At 41.4% G+C, this 21,597-nt stretch overlaps 2 protein-coding genes across 4 annotated transcripts in view; one reads left to right on the top strand and one right to left on the bottom strand.

Annotated features, from left to right (window-relative positions):
* The window catches only part of BPGM (bisphosphoglycerate mutase), a 30,544-nt gene extending 19,976 nt beyond the window's left edge, over positions 1 to 10,568 (bottom strand). The window contains exons 1-2 of one of the 3 annotated variants that reach the window (XM_027075509.2): positions 10,300 to 10,567; positions 7,594 to 7,918 (exon numbers count right to left, since the gene is read on the bottom strand). The gene's annotated coding sequence lies outside the window, so the exon portion shown is untranslated. Of the gene's footprint in view, positions 1 to 7,593; positions 7,919 to 10,299 lie in introns of all 3 variants that reach the window. The other 2 variants (XM_027075510.2, XM_015073051.3) reach the window with 2 other exon arrangements.
* Positions 1 to 21,597, top strand: part of LOC106975709 (uncharacterized) — a 53,542-nt gene that overhangs the window by 2,019 nt on the left and 29,926 nt on the right. The window contains exon 3 of the mRNA XM_053217787.1: positions 7,557 to 8,085. Within this exon, the coding sequence (XP_053073762.1) occupies positions 7,557 to 8,085 (529 nt within the window). The remainder of the gene's footprint in view (positions 1 to 7,556; positions 8,086 to 21,597) is intronic.

The following is a 21,597-nucleotide window of genomic DNA, read 5'->3' on the forward strand; positions in this document are numbered from 1 at the left end:
GAAAGAAGAGACTCCAACTGACCATATTATACCATCTGTTAAGTAACTGGAATTCAAATAAAAACTTGAAAAAAAAAAAAAAAACAAGCAACCAACCAACAACTAAGTGGCAAACTGGAACGATAATCCACGCCTTCTGCCTCCAATGCCTGTGCTCCTTCTTCTCACCACTAGAGACTTCAGGGTCTGGGTTTTTTGAGTATCTAGGCTCCACTTGGCTTCACTTCACAGGAGCATCTCCAGTCACAACTTGTCTGTCCAAACCCAGGCAGTCATTTCATAAAATGCATACAAACGAGGTGAGTATAAAGGAGGGCTCAGCTTATGACTGCTCGAGAAAAACCTCAAGGTACAAAGTCAAGTGGGCAATTTAGAGGGGTGCCATACTATGAATATATACTCCCCACTCTCAAATGAAAAATTATTATTTTTTTTTTAAATCAAGCTTTGTTTTTTGTGTTGTGTTTGGTAAAGCTAACCACTCTGGAGTTGGTTCTGAAGGTTCCTTATGTATCCCTTGGCAAGGGTTACCAGCACCTGAATTAAGCACCAATTTTAGTCAATGATTTACTTCATTCCAAAAAGGGCCACACAGGTCACTGAATTAGCATATCCCAGGGTTTCTTCCTTTTTATTTTTATTGTTTTTTTTTTTAACATTTATTTATTATTGAGAGACAGACAGAGTGTGAGCAGGGGAGGACTAGAGAGAGGGGGAGACACAGAATCTGAAGCAGGCCCCAGGCTCTGAGCTCTCAGCACAGAGCCCGACGCAGGGCTCGAACCCACAAACTGCAAGATCAAGACCTGAGCCGAAGTCGGTCGCTTAACCAACTGGGCCACCCAGGCGTCCCTCTTCCTTTTTAAAGTATGGTAAAGCTGAAAGAAAAAACTTACTAAACAAATAGATCTTTTCTATGCTTCTGTGTCTCCCCTTCTCACCCCTTCCTATTCACTGTTTCCTCGCCTTCTGGCCAGTACTTATTTAGTTCTCGGACACCTAACCTGTGCCTTGACCACTCAACTGAACTGGTCTCTCAAAAAACTGCTAACTAGTCATTTCTTACTAAGTGAAACCATCTTCTTGCAGGACTCACACCACTTTGGTCCCTCTGAAACGGACTACTTCAATCAAGGGGGTACAATTATTCTAAGATTTCGGGGCTGCATTTCTCTCAGCTCTTCTATTGTTACATCCTTGTCTCGAGTCGCTGTATTTTCCTACCCACCATTAATAGTACCATGATGATGAAGACAGCATGCGGTATCACAGCAGCTAGTATTCATAGAGGGCTCACCATGTGACTTGGGACTATTTGAATCCTCAACCACCATTCTGTGGAGAAGATTCTAGGACTACTCCCATTTTACAGATGCAGAAACTTAGGAGGAAAGGTCAACTTGCCCAAAGTGACACAGATTGTAAATGGCAGAGCTGGCAATCAGTCTCAGGCAGGCTGGACCCCAACGCCTATCTTTACGCCTAGAACCACTGTGCTACACTGCCACGTTGACATCCGAGGCTCTCCTCAGTCCTTGGAAACCCAACTTTTCTCACTACTTTAATCGGATGATTTACAAATTGACAGCCCCACATATTCATCAGTCTCCCCAGTCTGGTCAATTAATTCATTCTTTAAACATGTGTTGCAACCACCACCTGAGCATGACATAATGCTAGGACTATGAGGAGTATAGGATCTAACATAGATTATGTCTTCAAGGAACTGATGGGGAAAAAGGATGTGTGTGTGTGTGTATCACTAAGGCAGAAAATCATCCACACCATGAAAAAGCCATTCATAAGGGAGATAAAAAAAGGAAAGATTATTTCTGAGTGAGGCTCATGGACATGGCACTATTGACCCTGGATTTGGAAAGATGTTCAACACTCAGACTTATAAAACAAGGAAAAGGAACTCGAGCCTAAGGGAATAACGAGTAGAAGCAAGGGAACGGGTGCATATGGAGAATGGTGAGCCATTCAAACCGGATGGAGTATAGATAGTGTGACCACATTCCCTGCTTTGCCTAGAACAGTCTTGCTTTAGCACGTAATCATTATAGGGCCCCTTTCACACTTGAGTGTCCCATTTGGAAGATTTTATGATCTCTATCCTAAGTATAGAGTCTAACAAGGAAGTAGGAGGAGATTAGTCTAGAAAGATAAGACTGAATAGTGGCCCCAGAAAGGTCTTGTGCAAAGAAGATAGGTTCTTCCATAAGTATTGGGACATCACTAAAATAAGTATGTGTATTTTAGGAGGATCAGGCAGCACTTACAAACACAGAATGAGATGGGAAAAACCACTGATAGGAAAACTTGAGAGGCTTTTGCAATGATTCTGGTAATGTAGATAATGGAGACCTGGACCAGGATAATGGCTGTTGAGATGCGATGAAGGAGATGAACGTGAAAGACAGTACAGCTTAGCTGAGGTGTTGGCAACTTTTTTTGTAAAAGGCCAAATAGTAAACATTTTAGGCTCCGTGGGCTATCTGGCTTCTGTGGCAGTTACTCAGTTCTGCCATTGTAGCTGATAGCAGCCATAGACAGTTCATAAATGAATAAATGAAGCTTTAGTCCAATAAAATTTTATGTGTGCACACTGAAATTAGAATTTTATATAATTTTCATCCATGTGAAATAGTGTCATCGTTTGACTTATTTCAACGAGTAAATGAGGTAAAAACTATTCAGAGCTTGTGGGCTGTACAGAAACAGGGAGTAGACCAGAAGGCCTTAGTTTGCCAATCCCTGGCCTAGCTGGATATCATATTCAGATCTACTAATCATATCAGCATTTTGAACCTTTAAGCATCCTGTCGTGGGATAATCTCAGAATTATTAAATCACCTGATTTTATTCTTGGCCAGAACTGCAAGTACCTTGAGGAATGAAATCCCATTCATAATTATTTTTATTGCTCACAGAAGACAATACTGAACTCATTTAAATCAGTCTGAGGAGCTTACTTTTGCTTAATTCACGTAATTCATAACGGGTCCAAGGTAAAGTTAGAGAGAAGACATATTCATGGTAGTAAGCAACTTCAAAAATAGGTCATTTTGACATGCTTTACTTTTCTTAGACTATCGTCTTCATAAATTGCCACAGTGTCTCACACTTCAGGTGAATATACACTTGCTCGGGAATACAAGCTTAGCAATTGGCCCGGCAGTAAATCGACAGGTGATTCAAAGGAAACACGCTATGCAGGTGACATCTTTTCAAAGACTTTTCACTACGTGTAGGCATAGAAATTCCACCTAAATCGCTTGTAGAGCCAAAAAAATATTCTTTCCATAAATGCCACCATAAAATTGAAATTATGTTATTTATTTTCAAATGTTTATTTTTTTTAAGGGAGAAACAGAGAGAGACAGAGAGACAGAGAGAGGGGGAGACACAGGATCTGAAGCAGGCTCCAGGCTCTGAGCTGCCAGCACAGAGCCTGCTGCGGGGCTTGAACACACAAACTGTGAGATCATGACCTGAGCTGAAGTCAGATGCTTAACCGGCTGAGCCCCTATTTATTTATTTTTTTAGACTCAGCATCCTTTTAGCAAGGCAAGCCTGGAGAGAGCAGGCAGGTAGGGGACTGGTGCAAACACATGGCCCTGCATTTACTGAGGTTACTACTACAATATTTCCAGGACCTCTAGGTAGTTTCAACAAATGTAGCACAACAATCTTGCTGCTGCCTCCTACTCCTGCCTTTCATTAAAGCATATAATTCCACTCACCTCCCCCGCCAACCCCAATAACTGACGCTCATTCCGTCTTCCAAACTAATGCTCCTGAGACGTTGCTGCCTCCCTTCCTCAGGTGTTTGAAAAGTAATGATGTCTAATACTCTAGCATAACAACTCATGAATGGGTGGGGAAAATTACAGGCTAAAGACCAGTCTAAAAACTTAGTTTGTTTTCTGCTTCCAAAAACTGAGGAAGAAATGTGATCAGTGATATCATGTTGAGGTAACATAAAAATAATGGATACAGAAGGGCACCTGGGTGGCTCATTCAGTTAAGTGTCTGATTTTGGCTCAGGTCATGATCTCACAGTTCGTGAGTTTGAGCCCTGCGTAGGGCTCTGTACTGACAGTACGGAACCTGCTTGGGATTCTCTCCTTTCCTCTCTCTCTACCCCTCCCTGACTCCTTCTCTCTTGCTCTTTCTCTCAAAATAAATAAATAAACTTAAAAAAAGGGATACAGAGTCAGGGTTGCTTTGATCAAAAGATTACCCTTAATTATTAGCTCTTCAAATGCTACCCTCAACCACTCTGATGTTTTTCCTAGTCCAAAACCTCATTGCACAGCTTTGAACAACTCTTAACCTAACTCCGTAGGAATCCAACTCTACAGAACGTAGGCTGGCTGTATTTGAGGACAGAAAAAAAAGAGGGGTTAGCCATGTTTCTAATAAATTAAAAAGGAACTGTTCTTACGGGAAATGAAATCCAGAGCTCAGTTCTTAGAGTCTTAACAAAGCGTTCTTTCCCCCAAATCAAGCTCAATATTAAAAGTTCAAACATGTACCTGAAAGTACCTTGTTTTCCACTATCTATTACTTTCCCTAAAGCTTTACAGTAACTTTTCTATTTGTATTTGTAATCTAAGGGCGCCTCTCTACCAGGAGCAAATGCTATCACCTCCAGGTGTTTTGCAGGCATTACGACCCTGTCATTCTCCAGCTTTACATCTACCAGCAGCCCCCACTGATCACTTGGTACATGCAGAGCAAACCACAGCAGGGAGACCCCTATTCACAGGGAAGACATCTACATCTGTAATGAGATGAGTGTTTGCCTGAGGCACGTTGCTTGTTCCGGCCTGCACTGATGAGCAAAACACCCACTCATGACACCTCCTTCCTAACTTTGGTTACTTATTCCCCCAGGATAGTAGCTTTTGTCAACACAAGCGATTTCCACCAAATCCCAGAAGTTTGAAGTCAAGAAACCTGGACATTAGTCCCAGCTCTGCTACTTACTGACAGCGTGATATTGACCAAGTTATTCAAATTTTCTGGACCTCAGGCTCCTTATCCATAAAGATAAGGATAACTGCTGTTCTCAAGGGCTATGGGTGAGACTAAATGAAATTACAGTGAAGCACTCCTGCCAAAGTGAAAAGTATTCTGGGTTGAATGCAGCAGACTTTGACGAACCAAGCCTGGCACAGACCTCAGGCTCCTGAAAGTGATCCTCCTTGCTGAGGTATGCACAGAAGTAAATGCTGGGAATAAAGTGAAATGAGGGGCACCTGAGTGGTTCAGTCGGTTAAACGCCTGACTTTGGCTCAGGTCACCATCTCGCAGTCTGTGAGTTCGAGCCCCGCTTTGAGCTCTGTGCTGACAGCTCAGAGCCTACAGCCTGCTTCAGATTCTGTGTCTCCCTCTCTCAATACTCCCCCCCCCCCCCGCCCGCCCACCTCATGCTCTCTCTCTCTCAAAAAAAATAAACATTAAAAAATGATAACTTTAAAAAATAATTAAAAAAAGTAAAGTGAGGGCAGGGGTAAAGAGAAAAGGTTAAATTAGGTAGTGAAAGGAGAAATACAATCAAATGTTGTGTGTATTGGGGGTGTGGGGAGTTGATGTTAAGATACAGCTCTAGAAACATACAAAATATTAAGCAGTATTCTACAATCCAAATGCCTTGGTCAAGTTTATGTTTTATAAAGTACATTTTTTTCAATATTTGTGGCCAAATTTCAGTGCAAGAGTATTACCATTAAGTAATACTTGTAGTCTTATTTTTCCACGTAAACATCCTCTCACAACCAGACTTCATTCCAAGGATGTTCAAGAGACCTGTTGGTTCAAATATTTGTGTATCCTCTGTTCTCTGAGCACCAGGCCCACAGAAATGAAGGCACAGCTGAATTTAGATGTACCAGTCATTACTTGAAATGAAATGTGCCACTTAATTTCAACCAACCGTAGAAGGCAAAAGAGGAAGAGAGACTGGAAGATCTGCCCAAACACTAACAGTGGTTACCTCTGAGCGACGGAATAAAGGATGACATTTTCTGCCACATTACGCCCTGTACAATGGTCATTCTGTACACTAACCAAATTTTCTACAATGATCCATGTGGTTTGGTTTAAACGGGAGCACAAAAGAGTAAGTACCACCCTTTGTAGATGGGAACTTTTATTTGCCAACAGAGTGGCCCAGAATTTACTGCTATGAGATTTTTTGCTTATGTACTCATGGTGGAAAATGTCTAATCACCTTTAGTTTAAAACCGGCTTTTAACACAGGCATGGCCCTCGGAAATAATCCACTGCACCATCCGCTTTTTAAAGATGCAAAAAACTAAGTCAGAGGGTTGAAATGATTTGTTTAAGATTACACAAATAGCAACAGCTTCATGACTAAAACCTAGGTGTCCTGACTTCCAGCTCAGAGCTCCTTCCATTACACCATATGTTTGAATTACACTTCTCTAAAGTCCACCAACATGGGGATTAGGGAGTGCACTTGTGATGAGCACAGGGTGATGTATGGAAGTGTTGAATCACTGCGTTGTACACCTGAAGCTAATATAACACTCTGTTAACTAACTAGGATTAAAAATAAAAACTTAAAATAAAAGAAAGTCCACCACATTCGAGGGGCATCTGTGGTGTGTCGAGATGGTACAGGAATACAAAGATGGATAAAACCTAGTCCCTGTCCTCAGGGGAGAGAGGTTTAAGAACAAAGTACAAACTGACATGTGTTCTGCTCTCATCACAGAAAACTGTAGCAGCTACTGGTGAAACACAGCATTTGATTCTTTTCTCGAAAAGTCTACATTCGGTCAACATTCTGGTACCACTCACGGGCTGTAAATCCTCCATAATTTGGAAGGGAGGCAGTAAGGGGAAGAGGGTTATAATAAGTTAGCAAACAACCAATTATCCTTTAACTTTACTTTTTCAGAGTAACTGTGAACTTTACTTCCATCATGCATTTCTGTTGCCCTTCTCGAGTAATGCAGCCCCCATCCCTTTGGAAGGAGGAGAAATAAACTTACTTTTTTTTTTTTTTTTTTAATTTTTAGTGATTCTAAGAACCTGTGATTTAGCTCGATTTGAGAGCTACACGAAACCATCGCAGATATTCACCTCTTTCTCCTTCCCTGCCATTCAGTTTTTTTCTCTCTACTTAGACGTTTAGGGCCAGGTCTGCCATCGTCCTAGTGGCATGGCTCTGAAAACACCCGAGCTTGCTTCCAGGACCCCTACTAGTGAAGGGGCTCTGCCGCACTGTGCCTCAAACGTCCAGGAGCGAGGAGTTCATCAGTCCCTCCAACTCCTATTTATTCTTGCCGTCAAGACACCACTACCAACGCGGAGTCCTCCTTTCAGCTGCCAGATCTGACTCCCAGAGGGGCACATTCTGCGAAAGGAACAGCTGAGAGGGACCTTGGGGAGTAAGTGAGGGTGGGAGCTCAAGGGGCGGACGAGCGAGCTCCAGATTCTCTCCAAAGACGGAATCCGGGGAGTAAGAAATGGCCTTCCTGCGCTCAAATTAAAACACCACATCACTGAAAAACGTTAAGGTTCGCAACAGCAAAATTCGAAAACAAAACCACTCACCTGCAAAGAGGCCACCAGCAGCAGCAGCCACCTCTCCTCAGAACCGCCAAGCAGCCAGCTCCTCCTACAACTCATCACTGCCGCCGGCATCGACGCTCTTTTCTAGCTCTGGAGCCAGAAGGGGCAGGTCCTAGAGCTCTGCCTATTGGAGGGTCGAGCTGTCACTCATTTGAGGCCTCGCCCCACTCCCGGGATCAGGTCCGGGTCTTTTCCGCTTCCCAAAGCCATGGGGTAGAAGGCGAGGCTTTGATTGGCTCTCTGCGGAGACGAGCATACTCTCAGACCAGTAAAGACCTGACTTCGACGCCGAGGGGCGGGCCTGGGCCTGGGGAAGTAGAAAAAAACAAAGCCGGGAGCATCGCCGCGGCGATAGAAAACCTTTGGGCTTGGGTAGCGTTTAAACCCTTGAGGTGCTGCTGGAAAGCGATTCGGGTCACAAATGAACTGTCTGCCAACGTAGAGAAGTGTCCGTGGAATCCTGGAAGTGATGAGGTGATACCTTCTTTTACTCATGGGAAATTTTCATCCTGGGGGTGAAGGTGGGAGTCCTCGCAGGCGAAAAGCTCCTGCTTTCCTCAGTGGTTGTCAGACTTAAATCGTGATTAAAGCAAAAGCCTTAAAAGTGCCCGATTTATGAGCAGTAACTCATGCCCCTTCCTCTTAGTACGTTCATAGGGACTCCCTTTGGGCAATTCCCCGACACTATTTTGGTTGGGGAAGAAAAGTGATAAGAGGGATGCATGAAAAAAGCTTCTAGAACAGTTGAAGGAAGGATGGAATGGAAAGAGGAGGAGAATTATAGATTGGGAGGCCACAGTGACTGAACAGGAGAAACCCATGAAAATACCCAAAGCTCGGCACGAGGCCCTGTAAGCATCTGAGTAGCTTTGAACTACCACACAGCTTTGAAGCAAGTGTCAGAACTTTTGGGTGGACGAGAAAGATAAGGAATGATAGGTTTGCCTGACCACCTGGGAAATTGTCCTTCTTGATTTCTAGAAGCTGCCCTACCTACTGTTTAGTGTCCTCTTTTGGCTTTTTCCTATTTCATCCTCGTGACAAGTTCAGTAGGTTTGTGACCACCAGGCATAAACATAAGCGTAAATTAAACATCATTTTGAAAAGATCATCCTTCCACATTTTAAACTCTGTGACACACTATGTACTGAACTCCTTCCCACCCAAGTGTTTGTAGTTAGCTCGGCATAGCATTTCCCTGTCTTTGAATGTAACAGTTCCTCCTGGAATCTCAAAGACAAGAGCTTTACTTCTGGGAGAGCACACCTCCAAGGCCTGACGGATCCCAGCAGGTGATAGGTCCCACCTAGCGATAGTTAGAATTCACCTTGCACGAGATTGACCAGAGTCAGGTCAGAGCAACTGGAGGAGGCAGCGTCCAGGAATGCAGCTTCTAAATCCTATACTCGTACTCACTTGTTTTTCCTCTTCTCCATGCCAGATGGGGGCAAAGTGAGGAAAAAGCTTTTCTACTACAGGGTAGCATCGAAGCTCCCTACTCTGTGCCCCCCATCCCTACTCTGGAGTCTAAAGACGACCATTCACGTGTCAGACTCTTACAGCATTTGACATTTAGAGATCCTTACTTAGGACTTAAGGGCCCCTGCTCATTGGATTTGGTTTCACTGTTGTGGATACCCATGGAGGGCTAGCTGGGCACCTAGGACATGAACAATCCCAAACATCACTTGCATTTTAGAATCTCTTTCTACAGGTGAGAAATCGGAACTTTAAAAGGTTTAACGTTCACAATTATTACAGCAGTTGGGGACAGAGCCGTGACAAGGACCCAAGGTTGCCGATTCATAATTCTGAGAAAATGTTTCCTCTTCCGCTGCTTTCCCCAAAAATAAACAATAGTTTTTTTTAATTATTATTTTAATGTTTATTTACTTTTGAGATAAAGAGAGAGAGAGACAGAAGCGTGAGTGGGGGAGGGGCAGAGAGAGAGGGACGCACAGAATCTGAAGCAGGTTCCAGGCTCTGAGCTGTCAGCACAGAGTGCAACGCGGGGCTCAAATTCACAGACTGCAAGATCATGACCTGAGCTGAAGTCGGACACTTGACCGACTGAGCCACCCGGGGGCCCCAATAGTTTTTTTTTTTTTTTTTAAATCAAGGTTACTGATGTTAAAATTAACTTCCATTAAGGCCAATCAGGAGAAATTTATTTCTGATACAGGCAAGCAGTTTAGCTATGGAAATAGTGTCACAGTTCACTGCTTTCTTTCCAGCAACTTTGGTGTAGTCCCACTTTCATCCAAACAAATGAAAATGCAGTAAATTGGGGCGCCTGGGTGGCTGAGTCGCTTAAGCATCCGACTTTGACTCAGGTCATGATCTCAGAGTTCGTGGGTTCAAGCCCCGCATCGGGCTCTGTGCTGACAGCCCGATTCAGATTCTGAAGAGCCTGCTTCAGATTCTGTGTCTCCCCCTCTCTCTGCCCCCTCCCCTACTCGTGCACATGCGTTCTCTCTCTCTCTCTCTCAAAAATAAATAAAACATTTTAAAAAGTAAAAAAAAAAAAAGAAAATGCCGTAAATTATCATAGCCGTGTTGTCTCTTTGTTTTTCTCTCTGTTACGTGTGTATATTGAAAAGTCGATGTTAACACGTGGTACTTTAAGGGTTAGTAGCAGATTGTCTTATTCAGAACCTGAATAAAATACTTTTATGATAGCACACATACCTGGCCAAAAGAATTTCACCGCTGTTTATATAGCCTTTGAGGTAGGGTCCAGCTGGTCCACCGAGCATCAAAACATCATCCATTGACTTAGGCTATTCTGCCTTTTTCTTCCCTGCAGAGCCATTGGCTCCCTCCTCCCCCCGCTTCTCACCAGCAAAGTCCAGAATTAATTGACCCTATATCCAATGTACAGGACTGTCTCCTTGTCTTCACAGTGTCAGGTCACAGCCTGATCTGGTTGTTTCCTGCTAGTATCTAGTCTCCCACCACACCCTACCTTCTTCAGAGTCAGATTAAAATCTGTCAAGCACAATCTAGTATAGTCGGGTCAGGTTTGGCTCCCACCATCGCCCTGCTAAGTATAGGACTCCTCTAACTGAAACCAAACGCTGGGAATGCTCTCATGGATCAGGCACGTAGACCCACAGAGAGGACATTAAAGCCATCTGCCCCTTCATTCACAAGTGAAAACGTAGAATCCGCTTCTCGCAGAGTAGAGTGAAAAATAACAGAGGCCGTTTTGAAACAGTTTCACAATCTGTGAAGCACCTTACGTCAGCCATTTTATAGAACTGGGAACTTAGGCATGCTGCTTGACCTCAGCCTGTGTCTTTATCTGTGAAATAGGAATAAAACCCATGTGGCTAATGTGAAAATTCAATGAAAGAACACAGTGTGTACCTGGCACCTGGAAAGCATTCAGTAAGTGGTAGTTATTCTTAACAATTACGCTAATGATAAATGTCAAGTGTTCTAACTACTTAGCAGTACTCGCATTTTAAGAATTCAAGAAAATTTGGGCCTTGTGCCTTCCTTCCCTTTCCTGCTCCCAAGCAGAGACCTGACCTCCTGCAGAGGATATAGGACGGGAGTCTCCCAGTATCTCACGGCCACCCGAAGAAGCGACTGTCAGGAAGTGAAAGTGGAGAGGGTGCAGACCTATGGACAAGGCCAGGAGTCCCTGTATTGGGAGGTCTGAACTATGTGAAATTTTCCCATTCTAAGTCTCAACACTGAGCATCTATGGGCAGGAAAAGAGCCAGGATGATTTTTTTTTTTTTTTTTTTTTTAATTTTCCACTCTCAGTTCTGGGCTGTGTAGGGACACCCAAAACTCAAGGACAAGGAAGGGAGGGGCTTCATCCAAAAAATTTGCCCCATCCAAATTTTTTACCTCTCTATTGAGGAAAAGGGCACATTTCTTTAAAATGCTTATTTTTCGGGGCACCTGGGTGGCTCAGTCAGTTAAGCGTCCGACTTCCGCTCAGGTCACGATCTCGCGGTCCGTGAGTTCGAGCCCCGCGTCGGGCTCTGTGCTGACAGCTCAGAGCCTGGAGCCTGTTTCAGATTCTGTGTCTCCCTCTCTCTCTGACCCTCCCCCCACTCATGTTCTGTCTCTGTCTGAAAAATAAACAAACGTTAAAAAATTAAAAAAAAAATGCTTATTTTTCTATGGTGATGAACAAGGTAGTCACAATTTCTGCCCAGTGGAGTTGTTTCCTAAATGCTGTATCATATTTACATATTGAAACACTATATTGAAAACTATTACATTTATTGTATAAGGTTTAGAAAAGAAAAAAATTAAAATACCCGTAATCTGGGGCGCCTGTCGGTTAAGCATCCGACTTTGGCTCAGGTCATGATCTCACGGTACTTGAGTTTGAGCCCCATGTGGGCTTTGTGTTGACAGCTTAGAGCCTGGAGCCTGTTTCAGATTCTGTGTCTCCCTCTCTTCTCTGCCCCTCCCCTGCTTGCGCTCTGTCTCTCTCCCTCTCAAAAATAAACATTAAAAAAAATTAAAATACCCATAATCCAACCACTCAGAACTTATCATTGACAATTTTTATTTCCTTCTGGTTTTCCCTATAAATCAATTATTTAAAAAAAAAAACCCTGGAATCCTTAATGTATATACTATTTTACAGCAACATTTACTTAATTTATTATGAACATCTCCCCGTCATTTAAAATTCTTTTCAGCACATAATTCTATCATGTGAATGTGCCTTCAAGAATTATGTCTCATAATTCAACCAGTCTGCTACTTCCAGACATTGTGGGTGTTTCAGTGTCTTCAAAAGATTCAGGGATTTAAATGGACTGCTTATTTCCCCCAGTGACAGGGTGCTCTGGAAATGTCTGTTGAACCAAAGGGACTGCCTGCTGGTCTCAGTTCTTTTTTGACAGGGCTGGTAAGGTGGCCAAGAATCCTTTTCTCTGTGCCCTGGTATTGCAGGGCTGAGAGAGCAGAAGCCATTTAAGCCGAAAGCTCCCAGAGGGGTTGGCCTTTAAGCCCTGCTTGCCTCAGAGTTTCCTGAGGAAAAGGGAGTTTAGGTGACAGAAAATTGGGGGAGGGAAAGGACAGGGGTCCGTTAATAGAACCTTACAAAACTCCTGGCATTTGTGTCTCCATTTTATAGATGAGGAAAGTAAGGCTCCGAGAATTTGTTCAAACCTGCGTAGCTAGTTAAGAGAACCAGAGCTTGACTCCTAGGCATGGTTCTAAAATTTTGACTCTTCCCACCATGCTGTCCACTGCTCCTAAAAGCTGATGGGTGGAACTTCATTTTTTTTTTTCCTGTGAGAAATTTGTTGTCAATCTTCTAGGATATATATTTATATCTATTCCGTTAAAAAAAACAAAAACAAAAACAAACAAACAAAAAAAACACCTCCTGACTTTCCAAGAATTCCTTCTGTCTATGGGTTTCCTGAATTGGCTCACTCTTTGCCAAAAGAACATTCTTCAGTTTTTGGTGAACAATCAGATGATGTAGCTTTTTTCCCCCTGTGTTGCTTATTTTCTTATAGAAGTGTCCTTACTATATACATTGGAAGGTGAGAGTCATAAAAGGAAGTTCTTATAAATCCTGCAGCAATTTAACAACATTATACACAGTTCCCTTAGCTTTTGGGATTTATAAAGTATACCTGTGTATATGTGTGTGTGTGTGTATGTATATGTATAATATGAAATGTGACTTAAAATATATATATAAAATATGAAGCACGTATATAGCAATGAGCCTATTTTTCTGGTTTGGCTCATAAATGGTTTCTGAAGGAAATTCTAAAAAAGGTTTTCCAGAATTATTTAGAGCCATGAAGCATTTTGAAATAGGTGTTTAACATCCCAATATGGTACTTTGAAGCCAGTAACATGTTATCTGGAGGTGTAGTTTCTAGAATGTGTTGCTAAAGTTTCTTTATATGATCTAATCAAAATCAGTTTTAATCAAGGGTACATGTTTTAAAATACCCTTTTTCCATCCTTCCACCACACACACACACACACACACACACACTACCAATACCCTAACCCAAGCTACCATTACCTCCTGCCTGGATTTTCTCAGTAGACTCCTAACCAAATTTTCCTGAATCCACTGTTGCTCTCTTTTAGGCAGCCAAGGTGATATTGGTAGAGTATCTTTGGAGTCATATCACAACTAATCTCCCAGCCCCTCTAGCTTTAAACACTGCAATGGTTTCCCATTATTCCTAATATTGGCCTTCCTTCTTCCTCTCCATAGCCACTAAGACTTTGTGCATGCATTTTCCCTCCCTAGAATGCTGTTTTCTCCCCAGTTAAAGTATAGAACAATATTTCAAATTTCCTAATTCCCAGGCTGAATCTCTAATGCAGGTATATTACTGGGGACTAATAATTATCCAACAGGAAGAAAATATGACTTGGAGGTTCAAAAGAAGTGTAAGAGTGTGGGCTCTGGAAGCAGTCTGCCTGATTCTGTCCTGTGCTAACCATGTGAACTTGGACAACCTGTTTAGCATCCTTGCCTTATTTGAAGGTACCTACCTTATAAAGTTGTATTATTTAAATAAGTTAACATATGGAAGGAGGTCAATAAATTTTAGCTTTAGAAAGTCTCCAGAGTAGATTAAGGGCCCAATATTATTTCTTATGTATAGAATAAAATCAACCTTGTTGATATTCTCTTTTCTTCTAGAGAAAAACTGATACAGTAGGCAACTGGGAGGCCCTCTTAGGGCAGGAGAAGGCTGGTCCTAGCAGATAAGGTTTCAGGGGCTGCACTACGTAGGGTAGGACATGTGATTACTTAGTGAAAACAAGTGCCAGGACACAGATGCTAGCGTGTTGAGAAGAAAATGAAGCCTAGGGGTTTAAAAAATACAGAGAGGAAAACACTAAAGAAATCTAAAATAGTATTAAAAAATCACAACAGCAAACAAAAGACAATCTATTTACAAATGAAATTATCATACGCTTCTAAACCAAGCCTTATTATGTAAAGTATCTTTTCCTTGCGTAATAAACATTTTTGAAGCTACCTGAGGTCCCAGAATTTTTTAACAGAATGTTCTCTGGTGGCTTTCAGGGCTGTCATTTCTGTAGCTCCTTCTAAGTTCTGTTTTGTAAGCTACTTTACTTACATGTCTGTGACTCCAACATGAGTGAGACTAAGCTCTTTATGTTCCCCATTTGAATCTTCACTACATACATGTAGAAGATTGCTTGGTTGGCTTCGTTTATCGTGAGTTTTCAAGTACAGAGTAACGAGAATAAGCAATTTGTTACCTGTCTTGCGACCATCAGCCAGTACCAACAACTGAGCATTGGTCTTTTATGCCAGTTGAGTATCCTAGTCTCTGACATTATCTCTCAGGGGGATGTCAGATAAGAGAACTAGGTAGATCACCTGTGTGGTAAGCACAGAATGGAAAAGTTAGCAAAAAAAAAAAAAAAAGGTTGCTCTGTAAACTAGGTATGGTGTATAAGGTGAGTAATGGCAAAGGCACCAATGCTGATGATTCTTGACGTGCTGAATGACGTGTTGAAACTCAGATTGTTGTGATCCATGATTACTCCGTGACAGCTGAAGCAGAGAACCTGCAATGCCACATGACCTACATTTCTTCACCTTTGGCACTTTAAGAAAGTATGTAAAGGCCAGGCATCTGTATCTTGCTAACACTTCCCTTGTGTTGAAAAGTATTTTTAAGACCAATAGGAAAAAGAAACCTATGTTCTCAGCTCCAAATCAAATATTAGGCAAAATATTAACAACAGACCAACTTTTAACAAAATGTTGTGGAAAAAGTTACATTTTTTATCTCCAGAAAAGGGTAAATTCAGCAAATATGTATAACTCCTTATATTTTCAGGTATATAATATATAAATATATAATATGTATTCCTCTTTGCTTAAACTCCCATATTTTCTTATGCTTTATGGAGTCTCCACCTTCTCTAACAATGGAGAAAAAAGAAGAACAAAAAAGGAAAAGAAAAAATGAAAAAAAACAAACCCCAGTAACATCTTCAGAAATGCATAGGATCTGGTCTCAACCAGCAAATCAAACCCAAAAGTAACCAATCATTCATTGAATGTCTCCTCATGTTTAAGAAATTGTGTTAGGTTTTGAACAAAGTGAGTTAACAGTACATTTAGTGCCTACCTGGAACCGTGCTGGGAGCGAGAGATATAAATATAAGTGAAACATTTTCCTTGCCCCTAAGGAGTATGGTCTAAAAGGAAAGAGACCAACTCATGAATTGTTCATTACGGCCCAACAAATATAAGTGCAAGTGTAATTATTGAGATGTTTTGATGGAAGTATTAAGTATGTAGGGAGGGGGGAGGCTCTGGGGGTGCAAAGAAGTTGACAGCTATCCTGAGTCCCTTGCAGTGTGTAATCATTCCTCAGCTTTTCTTGTCTTTCACGACCTTGGTATTTTCGAAGAGTACAGATTATTTTGTCAGATGTCTCTCAGTTTGAGTTCACCTGATATTTTCTCATGATTAAACTGAGGTTATGCACATTAGGTGAGAATACCACGAAATACCGTGTTCTCCTTCCTGCATCATATCACAGAGTTCATGATACTGATGTGTCTCATCATTGGTGGTATAAACCTTCATCACTTGGTTAAGGTGGCTTCTGCCAGGTTTTTCCACTTAAAACTACTGAATTCCGCTTTGTGATTAATAAATATCTTGGGGCAGATATTTTGAAATGATGCAAACTTTATTTCTCCACAAACTTGAGCCACTAATTTTACCATCTGGTGATGGAGTTTGTCCGCAGGCATTATTATTGTGGTATTTCCTGATAATTTTATATTTTCCTCTTTCCTTTTACATTTATTTGTTCAAATTCTACCAAAGGAAAAGCTGTCGCATCTCCCCCACTTACTTATTTAATTAATTTTTAAAAAGTTTTTAATGTTTATTTTTGAGAGACAGAGAGAGACAGAGCTTGAGTGGGGGAGGGGCAGACAGACAGGGAGACATAGTATGTGAAGCAGGCTCCAGGCTCTGAGCTGTCAGCACAGAGCCTGACGCGGGGCTCGAGCTCACGAACTGCGAGATCATGACCTGAGCCGAAGTCGGACACTTACCTGACTGAGCCACCCAGGCGCCCCTAATTAATTATTTTTATCTGTATGGACTCGTGGGTATCTATTATATTTATGGATTAGATCGAACACTGTGATTATTTATTTTGCTGCTCAAATTTTTCCAGCTTTGGCACTTAAGAGCTAATTCAGGCTGGTCCCTAGTTCTGTTTTATTTTGGACCGTGTTCTTAACTTTCTGGCACTGCAACATATTCCAGGTTCATCTTACGTGTGATGTGCCCTGGCCCTGGAATCAACTGTTTCCCAAGGAAGAAACAGAGTGTAACAGTTGTGTTAGAGGCGTGTTTGGAAACCAAGATCTGAGCGAAAGATGTGAAATTGGCTAAAATTTCTGACAATTTCAAGTTGATGAGAATTTGGACTAATTAGAATTCATATGCTTATGAGAATTAGTACCATCAGTGTGGAAAACAATTTAGCATTAGCTAGTAAAGTTGTAGGTAGGTACATTCCATGCACCAGTAATTCCAGTGGAAAAACTCTTGCCTATGTGCGACAGGAGTTAGCGCAGCTTTGTTCAGAAAAGCACAAAACTGAAATGACCCAAATGCCCATCAGTAGGAGAAAAGATGAGTAAAATGTGGTATATTCATAAAATGGAATACTCTAAAGCGGTGGAAATGAGCTACAACTACACACGTCAGCAAGAATAAATCTCAGACACATAATATTGCACAAAAATGAACATGAAGTATGATTCCCTTCACTTGAAGTCCATCAACATGCAAAATAAAACAATGTGGATATTTGTAGGGATGCATAAATGATAAGATGGTAAAACTAGAAAGAAAAGGGAATGATAACTACAAAATCCAGGATAGTGGATTACAGGTAGGGGGTGGGATGCAGTAAGCTTAAGAGATAATGGCAGTATATTTCTTAAACAGAAAGGTGGGTAAATGGACTATAGGCAACCGTTTGTGTGTGTGTGTGTGTGTATTGTATAATGTAGTGAGGGGAAATTGGAGTTAGGGAAAGAAGAAAAAAGAAGAGAGGAAGCAAAGAAGGGATGGAAAGAGACCGGGAAAGATGAAGAAAAGGAAAGAAAAACAAAAAAGCATTCCCGTAATGGTGTCTTAAGATCTAGTTGGTGGTAGTTCAAATTCTGACACCAACTGTCTGTCTGGCTTTGGATGAATCACCACACTTCTCCGAGCCTCAGTTTCCATACCAGTTAAACGGGAAAAATGTACTTTGTCCTGCAAACTTTCCCGTGTTATTGTGAGGATAAAATGAAATGTTTGTAACTGTAGAATAGTACTTGGAAAAAGTAATGAAGTGTTCTAAAATATGAAAGAAAAAGAAAATTCATACCTCAAATGATCTTGCTTCCTAATGCCAGAAGTTTAGTATACCTTACGTACAAGTTCATATTCAAGGGCTCTGGGTTTGCGTCCTGCGGACTCCTTGCTCAACCAACGTGAGGAGGAAAGCAGATACTGTGCATATGCCTTTCAAGAAGGTTGGTTTGCTCCACCAAAATTCATAGCAGGGCAGTATAATCTGAGGTCTCAGGCTGCACAACTTACGAGCGGTGGTCCCTGGGGAAGGGCAGTGTCGGTGTGCTGCCTGGTGCTCAGAGGAGATCACACGTGTGAAGGGGCTTTTCTGAAAGAACACAATAGTGAGCGCTTTCAGGGCAGGGCTCCCGGGCCTCGCCATCTGCCAGGCTCTGGGCTTCGTCCTCTTCATGATCTCCTTTCATTCTCACAACAGCCCCGTGACACACGTCATATTATCCCCATTTTACAGATGAGAATATAGGCCCCAGAGAATTGAAGTAAATGACCCAGGTCACCAAGTGAGTGACAGGAGCAGAGGTCCTCCTCATGGCTGTCTGCAGCCATAGCCCCTACTCCGCATCTACCCCAAATGTCTTTTGACGGACTGAAATCTCCTCACAGGTCTTAACGGCTCACAGGTATCGTCTGTAGGCTGATAGAGCTCCTCGTCACCAGCCAACTTCACACTTAAGTCAAGATATTGGCACACTTAAGTCAATATATATATGTATTAAATATATATATAAATATATATTTAATATATATATAACATATACTATTATACTATATTATATATATATGTGTGTGTGTATATATATATATGTGTATATATATATATATATATATATATATACTAAATGGCTTGAATTATTTGTGCCAGAAAGGATCTTCCTACTGTAGTAGAATGGCCCCAAAGGGGAAATAAACAACAGGAGACATCACCAACCATATCTAGATTAGAGACTCAGCCCCTATGCTTAAATTTTCTCTTTGTCCCTCTTCTTTGCTTAGAATAATCATCTTTGCTGCATTTTGACTGCACTCCAAATAGGCTGATTTTTCGGCCTCTGCCTTCTTCTGTAGCTACTGGCTCTTGATCTTTTGCTTTTTAAGTCATGTGTTCTATTAATAAAATTCATTAATGGATCACTTTATAGATATTCAAGTATTTAGCTGTCTTTGAATTTCTGAAATGAGACCTATTTTGGCACAGCGTATTTTATAAATACACCATTAGAATCAATTGTTATATATTTTATTCATATTTTTTTTTGAGAGACTAGCCTACAGTTTTGAATGATTCTTGGGAAGGATTTTTGTCCTGGGTTATTCTATCCTTATAAGATGAGTTGGGAAAATTCCTTCTTTTCTGATACTTTGGAATAATGTGACTGTCACAGATAATACCTGGACTCTGAATGTTTGGTAGAGTGCTCTCCGTAAATTATCCTAGCTTGGGGACTTTTTAGAGGGTAGACATTTTACCTGCTTTTTACACCTTCAACCCCACCTCCCACCCCTGGTGCTACTTGGTCTACCTAAGTTTTTCTCTCTCTTCTTTAGTTGCTTGTGGTCATTTGTATTTTCTATATAATCATCTATTGCATCTAGATTTTCCAGTTTGGGGCAAAATTTTATGTAGTGTTCTCTTATACAGTTCAACTATCTTTTTTGACTGTACGAATAATCCTTTTGTTATTCAAGTGGCCATCATTTCTCTCTGACTGCATAACCTACTGACCAGTCTCTCGTATCCACTCTATGTGTATCTACCCCCTATTTGATCATTTCCTGCTCTACCCACCAGTAGGCAAAAAAAAAAGAGCTATCAGATCTTAAACAAGTGACACACACCAGAGAAGTCTATTTAAGCAGTGAAACGTGTAGTATCTTCCTAGCCAATCTGGTACTAATCCCAGCTGTGAGGCAGAGACTTGTGCTATTCTTGGGTGTGCAAGGTTGTCACTGTATGTGACTTCCGTCTCCATCCCTCCTCACCTGTATGTTTACATACACCTGTCCTCCACTGTCCCCTGACCCACCCAGCCTAGCTACATCTATCCTGTACACTCTGCCTCCCCACTCTGCCTCCATAGTCCACCTCTGCTATTGAGGAAGGAAATTTGGACTGGAAATGTTATCCTGGATTCCGGCATTATGGAAAACAGCCGCAGCACCTGATTACCAAATGGGAGTCTATAAGTGCTACAAGCCAGGCTCGACCATCTAGTAACCTTCTGTTAAATCACTAAAGAAACTCCAGTCCAGTTCTACTAGGCCTCACCCTGAAGGGAGATAGAAAAGTAGACAAAGTTAATGTGTATTGAGCCTTTACCCCTTTACAACCTACCCCAAAGTCAGCAACAGCTAAGCATATATATCTCTGGGAATTTCAAATCTCGACCTGCCCCATTTCACACGCATACAAGCTCTACCTTTCCTTAACCTCATTCATCACTCATTTTCTATGTATATCTCTGAGAGATCTTGATTCTGATGCACCAATCAGCTTTTTCCTGGTCTTTAACTAGAACTGTGTTTCTTGTTTACTTTTGGGCAGTATCCATCCTTATCTACTGAAGTTAGGAGTTGAACAATTACCAAAGGGGGGAAGAAAAAGAAGGAGGAAAGAAAAGATTTTTGTTCTTATGGTGCAAATTATTTTTTTAAAAAAATGCACAATAGAGGGGGCGCCTGGATGGCTCAGTCGGTTAAGCGTCCAACTTCAGCTCAGGTCACAATCTCGCGGTCCGTGAGTTCTCGTCCCGCGTTGGGCTCTGGGCTGATGGCTCAGAGCCTGGAGCCTGCTTCCGATTCTGTGTCTCCCTCTCTCTCTGCCCCTCCCCCATTCATGCTCTGTCTCTCTCTGTCTCAAAAATAAATAAAAAAAGTTAAATTTAAAAAGTTAAAAAAATACACAATAGAGGATTTATACTCATCAAAACTATGTGCTTCTTTCAGTAAACAAGGTTATGAGTGAAGTCATCAGTTCTATAAAAAGAAAGGGAAGAAAACAACTAGTTCAAAGAGAGCATTTTTCCCCCTTCTTTTTGGTATGCAATGCCACATATTTGAACAATTAGTATCAAGTCAATTCAATGGTAGAATGTGGTGTAATGTATAAGCATGGCTTGGAGTCAGGAGACTTTGACTTTACTCCCACGATTTATTATACTAGTTGTGTGACTTTAGGATAAATTGCTTAAAACTGTAATCTAAGTTATTTGTCTGTAAATTTAAGATATTATTTAACTATAGAAACTTTAAGGCTTTGGGCTTTCTGCAAAGTGGAGAGCGAAACTCTTCCCTTAACCAAGAGTCTTTGAAGGAGGCTAGAGTGGTCCCAGGTCAACCTCCTCCCTCTCCCCCCAACCCCCACTGATCCATGAAGAAACAAACAGAAATCCCCAGTGAATACTTCTGATTTGTTAAAATTAAATACAATAAAACATAACACAGAAATAAAATATAATAAGATATTGAAATGATCGGATAGAGAGTATAAAATAATTGTGGATCAAATTTTTCCAGAAATTAAAGATGGAATAAAAACTGAAAAAGTGTCAAAATATAAATCTAATGAAAATAACAGGCATGTTTGAAAAAAACCA

The sequence above is a fragment of the Acinonyx jubatus genome, chromosome A2 (genome assembly GCF_027475565.1).
Source record: "Acinonyx jubatus isolate Ajub_Pintada_27869175 chromosome A2, VMU_Ajub_asm_v1.0, whole genome shotgun sequence".
Lineage (NCBI taxonomy): Eukaryota > Metazoa > Chordata > Mammalia > Carnivora > Felidae > Acinonyx > Acinonyx jubatus.